The 22,003-nt window shown below is 41.8% G+C and overlaps 1 protein-coding gene across 1 annotated transcript in view; it reads right to left on the bottom strand.

Annotated features, from left to right (window-relative positions):
• The window catches only part of VPS41 (VPS41 subunit of HOPS complex), a 113,989-nt gene extending 97,515 nt beyond the window's left edge, over positions 1 to 16,474 (bottom strand). Inside the window, exons 1-2 of the mRNA XM_060280561.2 lie at positions 16,425 to 16,474; positions 9,735 to 9,773 (exon numbers count right to left, since the gene is read on the bottom strand). Coding sequence (XP_060136544.1) covers positions 9,735 to 9,773; positions 16,425 to 16,445 — 60 coding nt within the window. The 5' untranslated portion in view covers positions 16,446 to 16,474. The remainder of the gene's footprint in view (positions 1 to 9,734; positions 9,774 to 16,424) is intronic.
• Between the last annotated feature and the right edge of the window lie 5,529 nt (positions 16,475 to 22,003).

The following is a 22,003-nucleotide window of genomic DNA, read 5'->3' as shown; positions in this document are numbered from 1 at the left end:
GGCACTGCTGGATGACCATGCTCTCAGAAAGCCCATTCTGAGATTTTTCCGGGTAGCCACATCGCCCTTGTGGCATTACCCCTTCTCCGTAGTGCTAGGAACCTCGGAGCCGAGGTGATCCTCGCCTTTCGGTAATGGCAGCAAAAGCGGAAGTCCAGATTCTATGATTCTTTAACTCCTTTTGGTACACTTGCTCAGATCTCAGCTGCACCTATCGATTGGGCGACAAATATGCATCTGTTAATAAAACGTTAGCTGATTAAGCTGCCCATCTTGGCTGTGAATCCTGGAAGACCTGCTCTCAGTCTTGCAGGCCCTTTTCCACCTGGACTGGGAGAGCGAGGCCCTGGCGGACTGACTCCAGCTACAAAAGCTGAGGCTGCAGGAGAGGCCAGAGAGCATCTTGGCTGACCCACGTCATGAACTATCATTGGCGGCATTTATGTTCCATGCTCGTGACAATATTTAATTCTCTTCCTAATTATGTTGTTTTAAATGTACATTTTATATTTGACTTCCTTTAGCAAAGCTTTCTCTTGAAATGTTTAAGAATTTTTTTTTTAAAAAAAATTGTTAACTTTGCTGTGTTAAATGTGCATTCTGTGGTTGACCTCCTTTGTAATGTTTTATTTCGAAATCTTTAAACGTAATTAAAAGTTTCCTGTTAATTACGTTGCTTTGAATGTATACTTTATATTTGACTTTCTTCAAATATGGATTGTTTTGTTTGATGTTTTAATGTGTTGTAAACCGCTTTGAGACTTGTTTCTTAAAAATATAAAGTGGTATAGAAATGAAACGTATAATAATGCCCATTAACCCCATTCATACTGGCAGCCCATGTAGAGACCACATAAAGCTAAACCAGCCAATGGAAGAACTAAGTTATTTTCTCTTTTGGCAGTGAGTTATATTTAAATGCACCATCCTTGCTCTCACCACCTCCCCTGGAATTACACCTTTCAATTCATTTCATTACCAAAGTTAGATTCCCGCGAGCCTAATCACCAAAAGCTTATGGTTCTTGAATTGGTCAAAATGGATTATGACATTTGGCTTTCTCTCAGCAATCTCCCTCTCCCTCTTTTTATTCCTTTCCCACAGAGGATTTATTTAAGCTTTTCGCCTTCTCGAAGAAACATACTACACAGTACGGCAAAGAATTATGATGATATGGCTACTACCACTGAATATATATTAAAATACGTAGTTGTATTGAGAGCACAGAATGCAATATGCAGGTGGAAAGAAAGCAAACATTTTCTGCTCTTCCGAGTTGCCACTAAATTACAGCCACGCTATCAGCGTGAAATGCCAACTTCACTTTCACTTTTAGAAGTCTGCCAGCAATGGAGATGAGTTAGGTTATGAGAAGCAAAGGGTCTGCTGAATTCTGCAATGTGTCACAGGATCCCGTACTGAACCATCCACCCACAATCCAGCGCTGTCCTGACTTGCCCCAGCGCCACCATAGGAAGTCTACGCTGGCAAATCCCAGGCAACAGCTTCTGAGAAGGTTGCACACCAGCGAATAGATTAGATTTTAATTTAGATGCTGCTCTCCTGCAAACGATTATGCTCAAAGTGGCTTGCAACATGCACCCAAAACAGCAGCAACAAGTCTCTCAGTGCATGTGGGATGAGGCGTTTAAAGTTGACTGTGTTTGCTCACAATGGCGAAAGCTGAGTTAGTTCATCCCGTATGACCCAATTCAATTTCTATACATTTCCTTCATGACAAGAGGTTATGTGAAGTAACCTATAGGCCATCTGTTGTCTTTGTCCATGGAGTTTTCTTGGCAGGGATACTGGAGTGGCTTGCCAGTTCCTTCTCCAGGTGGATAACGTTTAGTCAAAACTCTCCACTATGACCTGTCCATCTTGGGTGGCCCTGCATGGCATAGCTCATAGCTTCTCTGAGTTATTCAAGCCCCATTGCCATGACAAGGCATTGATCCATGAAGCTGAAGCTGAGGCTCCATTACTTTGGCCACCTCATGAGAAGAGAAGACTCCCTGGAAAAGACCCTGATGTTGGGAAAGATTGAGGGCACTAGGAGAAGGGGACGACAGAGGACAAGATGGTTGGACAGTGTTCTCGAAGCTACGAACATGAGTTTGACCAAACTGCGGGAGGCAGTGGAAGACAGGAGTGCCTGGCGTGCTATGGTCCATGGGGTCGGACACGACTAAATGACTAAACAACAACAACATAGGCCATCTGAGCCACTGTGATAGGGAAAAAAGGTTTCTTCAGTAGAGGAAGTTGCCTTATACATTGCCAGAATAATGGTCTGGTCCATCTGGCCCAGTATTGTCTGCACTGACTGGCAGCAGCTCTCCAAGGTTTCAGGCAAGCAGCCTTTCCCAGCCCTATCTGAAGATGCTGGTGATGGAACCCAGGACCTTTTGCACACAAAGCATGCGCTCTACCACTGAGCTATGGCCCAGTGCTTTTGCAAGCTACAGGAAAAGCATACAGTGGTACCTCGGTTTACAAACACAATTGCTTCCGGAAGTCCGTACTTAACCTGAAGCGTACTTAACCTGAAGCGAACTTTCCCATTGAAAGTAATGGAAAGTGGATTAATCCGTTCCAGACGGGTCCGCGGAGTACTTAAACTGAAAATACTCAAACTGAGGCGTACTTAAACCGAGGTATGACTGTATTGATACTTAAATACTACTTCAGAAAACCCATGAATGTGAGCTACCATTGCATGGGACTATGTGCAAGGAGGATTGTTCTGAAGTATAATTTTCCCCTGTGATAACAAGATGTCAATGTCTTGCAGCTGCAATAAACTTCATGTGGCATTTATATAGGGGTTTGGCCATCTGCTCAACCCATTTTCTGAAGGCTTGCGATGGCATGTCCAAAAGTCCAGTCACAATCTAAGCCAGCCAAGATGTCCTGCTAAACCAGTTTACATAGCGAACAGTACTATGAAGTCAAGGATGACCTTGCATATGGGGCAGAATAATATCGTTTTCCTGCTTCAAGTTGTCGTCTGACAGCAATGGCAGAAGGGAGAGCTCTTTGCTCCCCAGCAATATAGGAATCGGGTACACATGCATGCCCCTGCTCTAAGAGGAGACATCTCCCATGCTTCAACACACTCCAATAGGCTTCTTCCCTCTCCCGTCAGTTGGCCTCCTCCAGAGCCAGTGTGTAGTGGTTAAGAGCAGTAGACTCGTAATCTGGGGAACCAGGTTCATGTCTCCGCTCCTCCACATGCAGCTGCTGGGTGACCTTGGGCTAGTCACACTTCTTTGAAGTCTCTCAGCCCCACTCACCTCACAGAGTGTTTGTTGTGGAGGAGGAAGGGAAAGGAGAATGCTAGCAGCTTTGAGACTCCTTTGGGTAGTGATAAAGCGGGATATTAAATCCAAACTCTTCTTCTTCTTCTCCTGGCTATGTGATATTCCTATGTCTCTAATAAAGAACGCATAGGCCAGTGTGAAACACAAAAATACAGAGGCCTGTTTCAGATGTAATGTTGCCACAAATGGAAATTTATTGCCATAGGAGCAAGCAACAAGCCTGAGCTCGCGCGCGCGCACACACAACCATGCACTTTCTTCTTTTACATTCAACTAAAGAAGGAACTTCTTGACTTGATAAATCCCATGGCTTCCAAACTGCTTGGAAACAACGGTTAAACCACAATTTCATAGTTTAGACATCACAGAAAACTGATTTAATAATCCAGAAGACTCGTCTTAAAGGAAGAGCCTCTGTGGGATTTGGAACTGACTCTGGGAACTTCTGGAAGATGGCCATTTATTTATTTTAGAATTAGCATCATTCTCTCTGATCTATTACTGCTTTAACAAACTATGTGTTAAATATCTGATTGGCTAATTAACACAATGTTTTTGGCTCATCAAATGCAAAGTGAATTTGACATCTCTCCTATCAATCTGCTTTTTAAGATGTCCCTCAATTACCCTTGCAAAAATTATCACTTACCTCCGACTGTGCACTGGACCAAACTAAACAGGGAATGAGTATCTGCCAAAACTGCTTTATCCACTCATACCTCACCTGGACAACAGTACAGTACAGCGAGAAGCAAAGAAACTATAAAATCAACAGCCTGGTACACACAATAGGAGAGGCGCAGCAGCTCCTCCCTTTCTCCAGATAAAGTCAGCCAACTCCTCTCAAAACTTAGTAATTGTCACCCTTCAAAAGGACCGCTTGGTTTCTCACCAAGCTCCACACACCTTCCAAGGTACCACATAATCCCATACTCTTTCCTCAAAACTGAGCCATTGTTCAGAAATGTTCCTTTATGTCAGAACATGCAAGCTCTGTACAAGAGACGTTGCCAACTTCATAAAGATCCATGAAAGCGCTCCTACAAAGTACTGTCTCTTTAAAATATTCTCCATCCTGAGCAAAACCCCACTGCTCTTTATCGCACCACACTTTGTTGCTTTCTGTTCACTGATGTCCCCTGTGAGCGCCCTCTTTTCAAGGCCGTTTTGTCTCTGGCCACTCCTCATTTGGCAAGTATCTGACCTGGGTGCAAAGAGCTGTAGTGAGTGAATACACAGCACTGCTCGGAATTTCTTTTCCTTCTCCAGAAATAGTAGGCAGTGTTATGTTCATGCACACAAAAATGTAAGGTCAAAGCAGGAAAGAAAACTTCCAGCACTGCTCTGTCCACATCAATGAATTAATATTGGGAGGACATAACAATTCTGTTGGTATAGTAATATTTCAAATTGAATTTCATTCATGTCGTATGCACTGCAGCATTTTTATACTTTAGATATTCTACCACACTCAAATAAGAGAATTGGAACTTCTAGTTAATATTAATAGCTCATTAAATTAGCCATCTAATTTTCACCCAAGAAAAGTAGATACTAGAAAATCCTAAGAGTCATCCACTTGGTTTACAAGTCAGTCCTAATATGACGTACGGTTATCTTTGTTACACATCACCAGAAATTTGTTTTTTTTTTAATTGATGCAGCAAAAGATTCCATTTAAACTCCAATATATTATTTAAAACTCATCCTATAGGTTCAAAACGATGAATTATTTCTAGTCTCATTCATTCTTTTGCCCCTTTTAAACAAATTTTAAACTCTGATAGCTCGTTAAGGCTTGTCAGAGAAATTTTCTGTTGCAGGGCAGGGATAATTTGTGCGCCAATAACAGCACAGTGATTGTGAAATCTTCTGCGCTGAGATGCATGCCCAGTACCAAGTGATTAGCTACCAAGCCAAGCTTAAGGTGTTAGTTTGGGCTTTAAAAGCCTTGAACAGCTCAGGACCAGGTTATTTGAGGGGTTGTCTCCTCTCATATACATCGTCCTCTGGTCCACACCACAACCTGCAGAAGGTCCTACCAGAGTGCTGAGAAGGGCCTTCTCTGTTGTGGCACCTCCCATGTGGAATGCTCTCGCCTTTGAGATCAGGCAGGCACCAACTGGGGATGCTTCCAACAGCTGTCAAAGATGCATCAGTTTGCACAGCCGTTTCCTGAGCCTTAGTTCTGGTTCCCTGACTCTCTGGTTACCGTGACGATGCTTTAATGCTGATTAAAACAAGTTCAATACAGTGATACCTTGGTTTACAACCATAATCCATTCTGGAGGTCCGGTTATAAACCGAAACAGGTTGTAACCCAAAGCGCACTTTCACCAATGGGGCCTCCAAAAAAGTGGGTTGTAATAAAAAAAAATGGGTTGCAATCCAAAAAAAGGGACACACACTTCAGGGTTTGATGTGGTTGTAATCCAAAACGGTTGCAAATCAAGGTACCACTGTACCTTGCTACACAAATACAGTTGTCACAATGCACGAAGCACATACAGGTTGTATGATAATAATTGCAAACATTTTACTGGTTATTTCCTATTGTAAAGGTCTAGTCCAGGCATCCCCAAACTGCGGCCTTCCAGATGTTTTGGCCTACAACTCCCATGATCCCTAGCTAACAGGACCAGTGGTTGGAGAAGATGGGAACTGTAGTCCAAAACATCTGGAGGGCCGAAGTTTGGGGATGCCTGGTCTAGTCCAGTATGTGCAACATATACAGTTTATATGTACAGTACAGTGTATAATCTATGGGGCTAATTCCAATGTTAATATATTTCTTCTTTTCTTATCTTTTCTTGCTGCTGCTTCTTGTAAGTTCTTCTAAGTTCCCGTATAACACAATCCTTAGGTAAGAATAGAAAAGTCCCCAAGGTAATGCTGATTAAAGCTATGCTGATGATTTATTATCAGAATATTTAATTGAACTCACCTGAACCCAGTTATGTTGGTGTGCAGTAGTAACAAGAAGGGATTTGTTTATTTTTGTAGTTTGTTGGGGTCTAGCTGCACAATTAATTCCAGGCATGCCCAATGGGACATCTGGCTTACATTTATTCAGTAGGAAATTTCCGTGCCACATAGAAAGCCACTTTTGAAACAGAGGATAATTTCAAAAGTTATTTGATATGGAAGAGGGATGTGGTTTAATAGGGAATGTCAAAAATTCATTGAGTACGCCCACGCTTGTGTTCTACTTTGTCCTTCCTTTACATGAGCCTCAATGCCACAAAATGTAGTCAAACTTTATTCTCTACTTTACGAACAGTTTATCCTGCTATATCCCCACCCCAAATGACCTCACCTGCCTTAATGTGTAACTCCAGATTCTGCACAAAAGCATCAAATAAGCAAACAAAACTAAATTGCCTCTAGGAGTAATCACTGAAACAGAAACCTGCTCAAAAGTAACACTTTTGATCATTCTCTTTATCATCGGTAGGGTGAAAGAGAAATGGAAAGGAAAAAATAAAATTAATGTACATCCTACATGCAATTTCAGAAACCTACTATACAAAGTTACAGAAAAGATTTTAGTGCTCCAAGATTGGAAATATACTTTTCAGCGAAAGCAGTTTTCCCTCCTGAGAATTAAAATACTATTTGAGATTACTTTTTTGCTCAGCATATCAAGGAGGAATAAGTAGTCCGTCTGCTTCATAAGAAAGAGTTCATACTGGTCCAAATCATATGTAAGATAGTAAACTGACGAGCACTTACAAAAAATGAACTGGTACAATTACATGAAATATGGGGGGGGGGGAATCACCTCCACTGCCTCAACTAAAATGTTTGCTTGACACATGGAGTAATGTGATAAATATGCAACCTTATAGTGAAATATTTTATATGTACTATTTTAAACACCTGGAAAACGACAGACACTTATAAATAGCTCTAGAATTGCAATCCTATGCACACTTACATAAAGATAAGGCCAAATGAGCACATTAGGATTTACTTTTGAGTAAACATGCATGATTGTCTGTGAGACTGATAAGATACAGAGCCCACAGTTAAATGCTACCTGAACTTCGTAATAAAATGCCTCAATTAACATTTTAGTCAGGATCTGCTCAAGTTGTAATTATTTTTTTTTACTTTGAGACAGGGCACAAACCATCAAGAAGTTTGCGCAGATGGTCCCTAAAAAATTCCAGAGGAAACTCTGCTGTTTACACCTGAGTCAGTCGGGTTTTCTCAAGGTTGACATTCACTCCAATGTAGCGCTAAAGAGAGGGTTGGGGGGGGCCCCACAAGGACAAAACCGCTGGGACCTGTAACTTCTTACTCCAGTAACATGTAAGACAGAGAAACCAGTAGGAGAACACTTCAATCTCCCAGGACATTCTATACAAGATCTCAAAGCAGCTGTTTTATTACAGAAAAATTTCAGGAACAGACTGGAAAGAGAAGTTGCTGAATTGGAACTCATTACCAAGCTTAAAACCATGGAGTCACCTGGGATGAACAAAGACATTGGATTTTTATCTCATTATGCATGATCAAGCTTTCTTTAGTGCCTCAGCCCTTGCTTTTTCCCCGCAGGACCAATTGCAGTCATCAGCAGTCGTTAACAGCCATCAACAGGTTTACCACTCCCATCAGCCCATCACCCATTCCCACCCACCCCCACCACCCTCTGTATATACATAAGGGTCTGACTCTTCTGTTTCACGTGTATCTGAAGAAGTGTGCATGCACACGAAAGCTCATACCAAAATAAAAACTTAGTTGGTCTTTAAGGTGCTACTGAAGGAATTTTTTATGTAAGTTACTGGCATTCAGAATACAACAAAAGGGTGGAAAGGAAAAGGCGAGGGTGACAAGGAATCGCTTTAAGCAAACACAGTTAACACATGCTAAGGTTTTGTCCTTGTTAAGCCAAAGACTTTAAGGAAGAACTGGATTCATGGGAGGGGCCACTCAAACCCTTGGCTGCTTTAAGATGCTGCAATTAACAGGCACTCAAAAAGAATGAAAGTGTGAGAAGGTACAGAGAAAAGGGGAGCAAGCTTGAATGGGCACACAGAGAAGTTTAGACCAGAGAGAAGATACTTAGAATCATAGAATTGTAGAGTTGGAAGGGATCCCAAGGGTCATCTAGTCCAACCCCCTGCAAGGGATTCTTAGAGGGGGCATGCAACAAACCTTGCATGCAATAAACCTAATGATCTACTTCAACCCACCCACACCCAAGTTTTGCTGTTTCTTCCATTTTGCCAAATTAAACTTCAATTTACCTCAGAGGCTTGCAGGCACCATACCATAAAAAATATTGCCATTATACACCTATTTTGTGTCTCTCATTCTCTCCATTCCGAAACAAAAACTGGACCATCAGAATTAGCAATGCTAAATATAATATTATGTGGCATTACACAGAGCAGGACTCAGAGCCCTTGGCAAAGGTTGATATTTACATTTGGGCTACAAGCTGCCCTCGCAGCTCCATTTTTTACGTGAAAAATCAATAATAATCTTATTGTTGTTAGAATTGGTCTAAAGAATTATTGCTTTTTCAACTACCTTAAAGAGCCAAAAAAAGAGTCCCCCACCCCTGCGACAGAGCTACTCTGGGCACATCCAACAGCTTGGGCGTGAAGTTTTTTTTACTTGTCATTATGACAAAGAGTCTTTGCAAATTCTGCCTCTTTGAAAAGGTTTGCTATGCAATAGTATGGCAGCTACCACTCATAAAATCCAGCCTCAAATTCCTTTAGTTATGCAGAATTACATATTGTTCCTTAGGATCCTGACCATGTTTTTATCCATTTTTTCCATGATCCTAATGCCTTTTGTCACATCTCTTTCCTACCCTTTGGATAGTCTTTACATCTTTCTCCCCTAAAAAAAATTTAATTTTTTTTTAGAATAAACATGCACCCAAACAACATGGGTACTCATGCCTTGCAATGTTATTTTGCAAAGCAATGATAGGAGACATAAATCTAAGCTTGGTTCAGAGCACCATTAAATACCTTTTTAAAAAATCTGTAATATACAAACATTGTTTGAGTAAATGAAAACGAGATTGACACGAAGCAAAACAGGCAGCATTCAGCTTTCAACTTTCAACAAGATTTATTTTGTCAAGAGTCATTATTTTGCCAGAGCTGTGTGACTATCCATATTTATTTTTAAATATCATCCACTTTTGTGTTTTCAGTAGCAACACAGTTCCCTAATTGTAATCGAAGCCTAAAAATCACTTGCCATAAAACAATCATAACTTCTCTGCAAATAAACAGCCTCCCAATTTGAAATGAATCAAAGGAGCTGGAGGAGGTGGGGAGAGGAGCGTGTTTTCCTTGCTTATTGACAAAGGACTGACATTTAATAAAACTGGAACATCACCTGGCAGTGCTCAGGTATGAATTCCTTTTGAAGCAACCTTACCTCAGACTCATCTGTAGATTCTTCATTGGACCTGGGCTCCTGAAGACAATACAAAAAAGGGAAGGAAGGAAGAGGTTAGAAATGCAGACATAACATGCAACGGACATGCAAAGGTTTGCACTTAGGCTGTTCAGAAGTACATGGGTATAGGATTTTGCTTCTGAAAGTTAAAAGGCAAATAGCCAGCAAAGATTTAGAAGATTCTGGTTATATTCTAGAAGAATATGATTATATTCTCAATCAGCGATGATGTTGATTTCTGCATCCTTTGTAAATATGTTATGTGAAATCATTCATTGATCGCAGTGATTGTCATGAGTGATTGTCATGCTGTTAAATAAAAAAAATCCTTCAGTAGCACCTTAAAGACCAACTAAGTTTATATTTTGGTATGAGCTTTCGTGTGCATGCACACTTCTTCAGATACACTTGCTGTTGTCATGCTGTTGTGAGCTACCTATAGCAGACAACACACAACACTATAATTACTCAGTTGTTTCTAGGAATGAAGAAGACACAGAAAAATCAGTTGCCATTGGCTTGATCCAGCAGTTTCTTCTTATGTTCTTCAGTGGTGAAGTCAATGTATTATTTTTATCCCACAGGGCACTCAAGGCAGTTTCATATTAAGAAATAAGCAAACTAAAATTATGTAACAAGAGACCAAACAGTGAAACATTCTCTCTTACAAGTGCATTTTGGGCTCTTCCTTGAGCAATTGTTAACGTATTTATTACGCCAACCTTTTGCGTAACAATTTCATGGATGTCAGAGATGTTCAGCAACACACACACACAAACATGTTGTTGTTGTTTAGTCGTTTAGTCGTGTCCGACTCTTCGTGACCCCATGGACCAGAGCACGCCAGGCACTCCTGTCTTGCACTGCCTCCCGCAGTTTGGTCAAACTCATGTTCGTAGCTTCGAGAACACTGTCCAACCATCTTGTCCTCTGTCGTCCCCTTCTCCTAGTGCCCTCAATCTTTCCCAACATCAGGGTCTTTTCCAAGGATTCTTCTCTTCTCATGAGGTGGCCAAAGTATTGGAGCCTCAGCTTCACGATCTGTCCTTCCAGGGAGCACTCAGACATATATGCCATTATTGTTGGGTATATGATTAATCCCACACACTTCTATTTCTGAAGACCTCTCTTCACTTTTGTGGCTCACATGAGATAGCTGTTTCTCTTTACATGAGCATTTTGATTACACTGAATTCCCTTTAAAGGATTGCTCAATTCTTTATTCACTCAAGAACTCTTGGTGGCACGTATGTTAAAAACCAACATTATTCTTCTTGTTACATTTCTCAAGCCGTCAAAGAACGTACCCTGTTTCTCATATTTGGTATGACTTAAAAATCTCTTCTTCACAAGGCAATGAATCTTACTGCCGCATACACACAAACAACACACACAAGAAATTGAGTCTATTCTTGCTAATCTCTCACCTGTCCAGTGGTAAATTCTGCTGATGCCATGCCTCCACAGAGGTCAGCAAAATGAAGATTTACTTAACGCATTTACAGTTATCAATAGCAATAAAAGGTTACAACTAATATGCTCACAGTGAACGTAAGCATTTTAACAACTGCATGATGGAAACAAAGACTATACAAGAGAGAAGGCAGTTCAAACCTTATGAGGCAACATTTTGACAATAAAATGAATAACTGTAACAGGATGGGTACAGGAGAGGGGGCGGGAGAGACCCAAAATGGTAAGATCCCCTGTCTGCGTTTACACCACAGGGTGAATTTTGGGCAGTAACATCACGAATTGGTTCTTGTTGAAACAACTTTTGGAAATCACGACTGCGCTACCACTATGAGCTCTATAAAATTCAGACCTGTCTGATACATGGTGGTGATACAAGAACACTTCCAACATTGCAAAATTATTCTTAAACTCTTTTGAGTCCTAGCATCATAGGGCTGGAAAACACTTCTAGTTCCTAGATGCCTAAAGCAAGCGCTGCCGGGTTAGACCCAAAGCCCACACTGTCCAACATTCTGCTTCCATAGTGGCCTTTGACATGTCTAGAGGAATCCCAAGACAGCAGGGCATAAAAGAGGACTCAGCTCATGACCCCCAGTGTCAGGGCTGGTTCAGCTTCACATCAGCATGGAAACTCAGATGAGCTGTAAAGATTGTTCTTTGTTCAAGGAGACAGAATACAGACAGAGAAACCTAAGGCGAGACTGGCCCCAGTAAAGCAGTTGCAGGAACTGACTTCCTCCTAAGTCTCCTCTCCAGCTAGCTGTTTTCCAAACAGTCTTAAACTTTGTCAGGGAGGGGCTCCCTGCTCTGCTACATGCAAAGCCCTCTTGTGCCCTTGGAGACAAGGGAGCATGAGAGCTGAATACAGTATGACTGGCAGCCTCCGTCCCCACCTCCTCCTTCTCAGCTGCCTGTCCTACGTCTACAGTGCTTTCTGCCTCTTCTTCCTCTCTCTCACTCAAGCCTGCTGCTTGTTCAGCATCCAACCATTCTGCCCCCCATCCTCTGACCTTTCTCCCATGACCCGCAACCACTCCCCTGCCTTCCTCTTCTGAGCTTCCCTGTGGAGTTTTCCACTTGGAGCCTCCAACCCACCACTCCTTGTCGTCCAGCCAGCCCCTGACACCCAGCAACTAGTATTTAGAGGCATCCTACCTCTGAAATTGAAAGTAATGCAGCCATCTTAACCAGCCCCTTGAATTTATCTAGTTCCCTAGCCATCACAATCTCAAGATCCCTTTCCTAGTTAATCACCACCAGTTCAGACTCCATCAGAATATATGTGAAGTTCTTCCTTTCAGTGTGTGTGTGGCTCCCTTCTCTCTTGTTGGCATTTTGATTATTTGGTGGGATAATTCTTATTCATCTTTTGCATCTAGACTTGAGTGACATACTTATTTTTGCTAGTTCAGATCATTCCAGGAGTTACCTGAAAATGAAAGCACTCTGCTGATATGGGAAGATAGAACTAGTAAATGGTAGCATCACAAATCTCACCAGAAAACATACATATAGAGACTGGTACTGACTGAGGCAAGGGGGGACCTAGTTATCTCGAATTTTGACACTGGAACTAGGTTTAGAGGCAATGCTGGCTCCTTGATGTAGATCTTCATACTACATTTCCTAGCCGTTGATGGGTACCTATTCAAAACAAAGTCCCTTGCAACCATGATGGTTTGTATCTATTCAAAAGTGATCATAATGTCATGGTTAAGCACCAGGCAAGAAACAGGGGAGAAATCACTCTGGAAAGGGTCACGTATTCATGAGGCTGGCTCCTGATTTGCAAACCAGTTTGCAGAAAGCCAGCTCTAGGGACTGGTATTTACAACTGTAAAATACTACTTTCATCCCTGAGAGCTAGCAATAATATAGTTTCCTGAAACATTTGTGTATGATAAATCTAGTAACAGTCACATTATTACCAAATGAACAAAACTAAAGAAATAATCCAGAGGGGTTTCCCCTCCCCCCCAATGGCCCAGCTTCTTGCTTTGTCTGTCTTCCAGTATAATATTCCTCTCCCAGTCAAAAGATAAACTTCTTTTCCTCCCACTGCTCTGTCTTTGATCTTCTTGTGAACCATGGCAGACAGCAAGCAGCAGTCAACTGTGACACCTGTCACTCTGTCTCAATATTACATCCAGCTCCCGGATTCCAAAAATCCTACCTTAAACCTTCCCTGTTGGGATTTTGAAAAACTGGCCTAAAAACATAGAGTCCCTCAGCGTTAGCATGTATTGATTCTCTTTCCTGACTACCAAAAAAAGAATCTAGATGAACCTGGATTCTCTAGAGACAGAACAATTCTCCAGAGGAGAACTCCTGTAGATTTAAACCTTCTCACACCATTGTTGTTCTTGCAAGCAATTAAGCATGCAGGACAGCATTTTAAAAAGCAAACAATGTGGTTACACACATCAGGTTTCCTATAGTTATATAAATTAAATATCTGCTTTTTAAACCAAATAAAAAATGAAACCACCAAGATTTAGGTGCTGTCTCTTAAAGCCAAGCACTCAAGCATTTACAGAAGCCGTACCATGCCTAACCGTTAATTGTAAATATGTGTGCACACACATGCAAGCATGTTCATCAAATGAAATGAGATTTTAACTGTAAATCTGCAGGCTAATATTCTAATTGCCATTATTAAGGATAGAACAGCACGTAAACAATTTTTTAGTTTCTTTATAAAATCATTTACAGCCCGCTTTTTCACCCTAAAAAAGAACTTCCATAGCAGCTTACAGTGAAACATGAATACATGTTTTAAAGTAGGACAATAGTCCTTGCTCTACGTATTCCCCCCCAGCAACAGTTGCTGACAGACATGCACCCACTAATCCTGGAAATAATATATGGCCTAGTGACTAGCAGATATTGACAGTCTGATTGTCCATGAATTCATCTAATCCCCTTCTGGAGCCATCTAAGGGGGTAGCCATCAAAAAGTCTTATGACAGCAAATTCCATTGTTTAGCTATCTGCTGTGTGAAGTAGTGAGTCCACAAAAGTTCCTAGCTTTCAAATACATTTACTAGCCTGCTGTGGGCTGGCAGAAGAGGAATGGCAAGCTGCTGTCGTCCTGCAGCATTTTGATGCATTTCTGTGCTGGCGGATGGAGCACTTGTCTGCCAGACCACTCACTCACCTGCCTGCATCCTTCTTGGCTGTGGTTACCAGGCTTAAATATAACTCTGGATTAATTGACAGATTGTCTCCAGGTCAACTAATGAGTTTCAAAAGTGGGATTTTAACCAAGGAATTTAGGACTAGTATAACTAGGAAGTGTAGCTGCTCATTTGAAATTTACTTGCCCTCCCATTTTGCCTTGTCAAGGCAATTTCTTTAAAATGCCTTTCTGAAATCAGATCACAGGTTTCTAAATCTTAGTGATGCTATAGAGAACCTCTACTAAACAAGTTAGCCATTTCCTATACTGCAGTGTGGATCAGTTTCAAATCACATTGTGAACGATATATACTGTTTAAAGATGGCTTCAGAAACCAGTGTGCACATTATAGCTTTTAAAGACTAACCATGGAAGTCAATTAACTCAAAAGTAAGTCATACTTTGCTTTGCGGGGTTTACTCATAGTGAAGTGTTCATATGATTGTAGTCCAGGTCCAAATCATATATTATTAAAATTAAATTACAACTTTAAATAAAATGCTACATTTGCTATTATGTATACTTTAATATTTGGAAAATAAAGAAAGATTCCAAATGTTTTTAAAACATCACAGTTGCCAAGGAAATGAGTATACTAATATAAAATTTGTTAACTGCTTAGACATGCTATTTGCAATCAGGAAATATATAAATTTTGTTAATAAAGTAAATGTCTACAGACAAACCAAACGAAGTGACATTTTTGTATGTTGCCATCTGTTTCCCTGATACTAAACACATTTGTTGCACAATCTTATTCCCAGTGCTTTTTTTCAGGCGGGGACACATCCCCCTAAACATTTTGTGAATCTAAGTTTGGCCTCATTGAGGGACAGTATTTCAATGAGTAGGAAAATGAGAGTACCCCTAAACGTTTAGGGAGGCTTTTAATGTTTAATAGATTACTGTGTTTTATTTTTCTGTTGGAAGCTGCCCAGAGTGGCTGGGAAAACCCAGCCAGATGGGCGGGTTATAAATATATTATTATTATTATTATTATAGTATATACAGTCATACCTCGGGTTGCAAATGTGATCCATGCGGGAGGCACGTTCGCAACCCGCAGCATTCGCACCCTGAAGCGCTGCATCTGCGCACGCGCGTGACACAATTCGGCGCTTCTGCACATGACGTCATTTTGTGCTTCTGCGCATGCACTGAAACCCGGAAGTAACCCGTTCCAGTACTTCCGGGTTCCGCATGGTCCACAACCGGAAAACACGTAACCCACAGCGTTCATAACCCGAGGTATAACTGTATTCACAAGAGCAACAGGACCCCTAAGCAATTCTCCCCCAGCCCAAGCTGTTCCTCCCAGCCCCCAACATCATGGGGGGCACTTTCCTGAATTCCCCCCGAACCTTCCCCCTTCCTGCTCCCTCAAGCACCCCACCCTCTAACTCTGCATGATTCAGGCTGCCTTGGGGGTGCTCCCAATATGCTCCCCCATGTTGCAGTTGTTTATTGTTTCGGGGGTTCCGTTTAAAATTCCGCCACGTCCAACAGGTAGATTGTGATCTACTGTACTGGTAGATCACAGGACGTCTGTGGTAGATCACTGGCTCCCCCCAAAGAAGCTCAACAAGCTTGGCTCCCCTAAAAAAAAATCCTGCACCCCCCAAAAACATGGCTTTCCTCCTCCCTAAAAGAAGCTCAACAACTTTGACCTGAACCCCAAAAAACAGGGCTTTCCTTCCCCAAAAAAGCTCAACAACTTTGACCTGAACCCCCAAAAAGGGGCTAGATCACTGCCAGATCTGAACCTCCAAAAAGGGGGTAGATCACTGAGTAGATCGCAGTCTCTTGGGAGTTGGCCACCCCTGGTTATATGAAGAGCTTTGTGGAAAGGGGCTTTCTCCCTCCAAGCCTCCAACTGGGGAAAGCAGAGGGGGAGCCGCTCTGGGGCGCAGCAGCTCCTGCTTGCAGGCCCCCCAAGCCCCTCATGGCCAGCCCCGAATCCCCTCTCAGGCCCTCCGCTTCCCTCCTCTCAGCCCCTGCAGTGCAAAGCTCTCTACCTGCGGCTCTGCTTCCGCCATGGCGCCGGCGACGGTCACGTGAGAGCGCCGGGGAGCGAAAGGCACGCTGGGAAATGTAGTCTCTGCCGTCTCTGCCGGCTGCCTTGCGGAAGAGCATCCTCACAAGCAGCTCGCGCCGCTTAGCAGAGGGAGGGAGGAGCGCGGCCACTTGGCGCCTGGGCAGCATCATCGCCGTGCCCAACCCGGCTTGCAAGCATAGGATTGCATGGCGGGTCACCTGGTTCTACCCTCTGCAACGCGGGGAACTTTTTTAAAAAAAATTATTTATTGCATTTTTAAATTTACATAACAAGAAAATCCTTACAGCCACATTAACAGAAAAGAAAACGATAAATAAACAAAATATGAAATTAAAAAAGAACAAAAAATAAAAATATTTGAAAGGGGGGAAGCACAAAAAATATTAATCAAATACTGTATACAAAATTATTTAAGGATTACAAACCATAATTTAAATACTCTATACTGTACTGAAATTCCTAGAGCGACATTACCTTCATGAAGTTTATTTTTATAAAGTTTATTTATGTATTTATTTTGATTTTTTATATATTTTTTATATTTATTTTTTATTGTATTATTATTATTTTTTGACTACATCAGACCAACATGGCTACCTACCTGTAACTAGATCTGTGAAGTTAATCTAGGCACAGCCAAGTTTTGTTGTTGGAACCATATTTTGTTGGATAATTATTAAAGCAATCCCATTCTTTTTTAAACTTATCACCTGAGCGGTTTCTTATTAATTCCGTCATTTTAGCAAGTTCAAGTTCAAGATTCACTTGCCATTCATCTTTTGTTGGTGTTAACTCATTTTTCCATTATTTTGCTATTAACGTTCTGGCTGCTGTTGCCACGTAAAGAAACACTCCTTTTCTGCCCGAGCGGGACTCGAACCCACAGCCCTGAGTTCTAAGTCTCGTGCTCTGCGCGCTGAGCTATCCCAGGTTGCCCGAGAGACATCACCGCTGGATTCAATAGGGTTAAAGGTTGCACTTTATGGATATATTTTGATTTATTTTCAAGGATTATCTCTAGGGGCAGGAATAAAAAGGTCTCCAGCAGTACAGGTATTTGTCATTTTTGAGTCAGTAGCAGTGAACTGCAAAGGTGGGTTGAGTGCAACAATACAAACGATAGAACAAATAAACTCTTTGCAAACAAATAAACTCTTTGCAAACACGCACGCACGACCCCACCCCCTCCAAATAAAATTATACTTTGGTTAGCAATCCACACAAAAGTGCACCCTCCCTTATAGCACTTCAGGAAAACCCTGTTACAAGTGGGAGACAAACATCCTTTAGAAGTTATTTAAGTGACCACTGTAAGCAGATGGAAACAAGAGCAGGATTTTCAATTCATTTGTAGTGTAAAAATTACAATGGGCAATATGGTTTGATATAAAATATGGAGTACAGATGAATCTGCAGTTGTAGATGTTTAAATTGAATCTCCATGGGGGGGGGGGAGTCCCGAGATTCAGAGAATCTCTTTATTTAGTTATGTATCACTTTGTTGATTTGTAAAACCAATAAAAATAATTTCACATATTGGTGATAGTCTTGCTGTCATTAATAAGTGCCCGATTAGATCTTAATCTCACTGTATGTAGGATTTGCAGGCAACGTTTCTAATAAAAATCCACATAAAAGAGGGACTGCCTGTGCAGCCCAGTTCTCTCTCTCTCGTTCTAAAAAATTAAATTACAGTAAAAAAAAATCAGAGCATCAAGCTAATATTATTAATAATAAAGACAGCCATAAGAGCAAGAAGAATGTCTATTTACTCAGATATTGGTCTTGCTTGCTGAGTTCCTAGAACCGCAGCCTTATTCTGCCAGTTAATAAATAAATACAGGAAAAAGATGTAACTGAATTATTGGGTAAGTATTGCTTTTACTTTTGTGTTATTAAGCCCTTTTGTGTTAACTAACCCCTGCAGCATATGGATTAATGCCTCCTTTTGAAGCAGGACAGTCCTTCATTATGGCCTTTTTCAAACTGGTGGTCTTGCTTTCCAGGAAATTATATGCCCACCTTGTGGTAGGGTCTCCTCCACACCTCAAGCTGCAGCATCAATTAAATCAAAAAGGTTTGTTGAAAACTTATTACTTTGAGATCTGCTGGTCCCTTCTGTTATCTTGGGACAGGACCCAGTAATACTGGTGTTCCATGGGGCTGAATAAATAACCGGAAAAAGGAAATAAAAAGTAATATTTCGCACTGGTTCACCTGCACTCCTTCCTCACATAACAGAAGGTGTTAACAGTAGCTTTGGTGCACAGAATATAACTTAATTAGAGAGGCAGCATGTCACCTCTTTGCAGTTGTGTGTTTATGTGTGTTTTAGTTTTTTCTGCAAAATATACTTGTCAGCCTGGAAAAACAGTGCAGCCTCTGAATACCATTTTAAAAAAAAAAGTGGGACACCTCCTGTATAGCACTACCAGCTTCATCTTTTCATTCAAACTAACAACAACAACAACAACAACAACAATTTTTATTATACCCCACCCAACTGGCTGGGTTTCCCCAGCCCAGGCATCCCCAAACTTCGGCCCTCCAGATGTTTTGGCCTACAACTCCCATGATCCCTAGCTAACAGGACCAGTGGTCAGAGATGATGGGAATTGTAGTCCAAAACATCTGGAGGGCCGAAGTTTGGGGATGCCTGCCCCAGCCAGTCTGGGCAGTTTACAGCATATAAAAAAATTGTAAAACACCAGACATTAAAAATTTCTCTAAAGAGGGCTGCCTTCAGATGTCTTCCAGAAGTCAGATAGTTGTTTATTTCCTTGACATCTGATAAGAGGGCGTTCATTTATTCATTTCGTATAACTTATGCACCGCTTTTCTAAACAAGGATGTTTTTAGCGGGCGCCAAGAAGAGTGCAGTGAAGGCTCTTGCTTGATCTCAAGAGGCAGGGAGTTCCAAAGGGCAGGTGCTGCCACACTAAATGTATCCTTTCCCCCTGCCTGGGTTTCTGTGCTTTTAATAAGTGCATAAGAAGCAGAAAAAAAATCAAAAGGTGTTGATTGCAATGGCATTGCAATGGTGGGTAAGAATTTCCACGCTCGATTTCTATTAGGCAGGCAGATGCTAAAGACACAGGAGCTTTCATGCCAACTTTCATAGGCATTATAGTGATTTAGGTGTAAGTAAACATCATAGAAAGAAATATTAATTTTTCTTACTGCCGCCTATTTCCATGTTTAAGGATTCTGAATCTGGTGTTTTTCTCTGCTCATATGCCACCTGTATATTAACATGTATCTCGTTCTCACTTTTTCCTGTCTTATCCTACTACAAGCTTTGATGATGTTGCTATTCATGTTAAGAAGATCAGTCAAAACTCATTTATATTTTACTCTGAGAAACATTTTATTTTTCCTTCTGACATATATGTAAGGAGAAGTACTTAGCCTTCCACCTACTAAAGAATTTGTGTTTTGGCATAGAGAAATGATTGGCAGAGGTTGTCAAAGTGTAGTTCCAGATGAAAACACTTGTTTCTGTTTTGATTTCTGTAAATAGAAGCAAGGACCATGTTTAGGGAGATATATATAAATGAAAACCGAGAGTTGTTCTTTGCATTTTAAAATATTTGCAGAGCCAAGTCCTTCTCATGTTTTATAGGCCTTGCATATGCTTAGCTATGCAGCACAGACATACAGCAAACTAATCTACACTCTGGGAGGGCATAATGGGAATATGCACTAAAACTTTATATAGAATATGCCCTTTAATATATTACTTTGATAAATGTCACGGACTGGTTGGATGCAGAGGAATGGGGGGGGGAGGCACCAGCTGGAGAACCCCCCAGGGGAGAAGACACAGAGCCCAGGGATTGCTGCTGGGATAACAGTGAGTGGTCAGAGGGAGAAAAGGAAGATGACTGGGAGGAGAAGGTAACAGGATTTAGTGAGCAGGGAGAATCTGTGGCAGAGAGAAGTCCAGAACCAGAATCAGAAGCTGAAAAGGAGAGGAGGGAGGCCAAGAGGTAGAGATAGGTCAGGCAGGTGAAGAAGCATGGGGGGCCCCTCCTCCTGCTGTGACAAGCTACCCCCACCCCCGTCTCCAAGGACCAGGAGAGGCATGAAGTGGGAGGAGCAAATGTAGGCATGCCAGCATAGTCTCAGATTGCTTCAGGAAAACCCTGGAGAGAAAGAGACTTAGGGAGCTGTGGAAATGTGGGGATCTGCGAGACCTACCGAAGAAGCTACGCACATCCTGTTTCTTCTTATAAAATGGAAGGGATGCTAAACAGGTTCTCCATCCATGCTTTTCCTCTAGGAACCTCCTCTCTCAAGCTGCTTTTGTCACAGCTGGACGGACTCCAAAACCAGAAGCAATCCGCATTGGGAATTAAATGGCTGGGGGAAATGGCTTTTGGGGGGGGGGTGCGTATGAGTGTCGGTGAGGCATTCAGATTTATCCCTTAATGAATGAAGGGGAAGTTTGCTCATGTCAAAACATTCATTAAGTTTCAAAAATGTTCCTGGGTGAATTGGGTCCATGTAATTCTGCAATGGCAGTGTGTAGAATTTTTTTAAAATCCTTTCTTGGTCTTGTTTGTTGTTATTCAAAAGTTTGGTTCTTTAAAAAGAACAAGAAAGCTTCCCTATAAATGTCCATTAATTTTGATAGTGGATTCCAGCTTCTAATACACCCAAGATGTTTATTGGCACCTTTTTCTGTAAACAGCAACACTGATTTCAACATGAATTGCTTAGGACACACCCCAAAATCCCAGTTTTAGATCCATTTTCTGAATTGGTATATTCAGAATGCATGGACCATTCCGCACTTAAGATGGGACTAAACTACAGAAATGCCCAGTTTGTGGCCCATTGAGGTACTGGACCACTAAAATTCAGTAGCCATTAGGCATCATCCAAAAAGAGAAGGAAAGATGCATAACATTTACAAAATGTTAATTCATATCTATAGATGAAAATTCCAAAACAATTACTTTGTTGTTCCTGTTGGCATCCATCTGTCTCTGTGACCTCCTTGGGGTGCAAGCCTAGGCAGAGTGTATGGAGGTCCTGGATTGCTCAGGCAACAAGACCCCTCTCTCAACCTCATTGATGTGGCCCAAAGGAAAGCACAGCAATGGTTTGGCACCAGTTTGGGACTCCATTCCGGATTTGTGTAGGGTTTCCTCCTTAGCCTTTTCTTCTCCCAAATATGTCTCACAAGGCAGCAGACGTTTAGCAGCAGAGTTTTCTTCTAGATGGGCTCCCATCCCAGATTGACAAGCCCCATCTGCCCCCCACTTCCCTCTACAGTACGTGCAGAAACTGCCTTCTTAGCCATTGGGCCCACTATTCATCTCATCTGCTCAACCCACCAGAACCTGTCCTCATATGCAGGAGAAGTCCCTAACTCATTGAGGGTTTGAGACCTATCAGAAACCCTCACCCGGTTTCGTTGGCCAATCAAACCATTGCCCGGGGTGGGGGTGGCTGCTGACATGTGTCAACAGCTTCTAGGAGCCACAGGTGAGAGCTGAGCGCAGGGTGGAGACAAACTACCCCAAAAGGATC

Source organism: Zootoca vivipara, chromosome 11, assembly GCF_965207765.1.
Source record: "Zootoca vivipara chromosome 11, rZooViv2.hap1.1, whole genome shotgun sequence".
In the NCBI taxonomy this organism is placed as follows: Eukaryota; Metazoa; Chordata; class Lepidosauria; order Squamata; family Lacertidae; genus Zootoca; species Zootoca vivipara.
The sequence above is the reverse complement of the archived record's forward strand: the minus strand, read 5'-3'. Positions and strand labels throughout refer to the sequence as shown.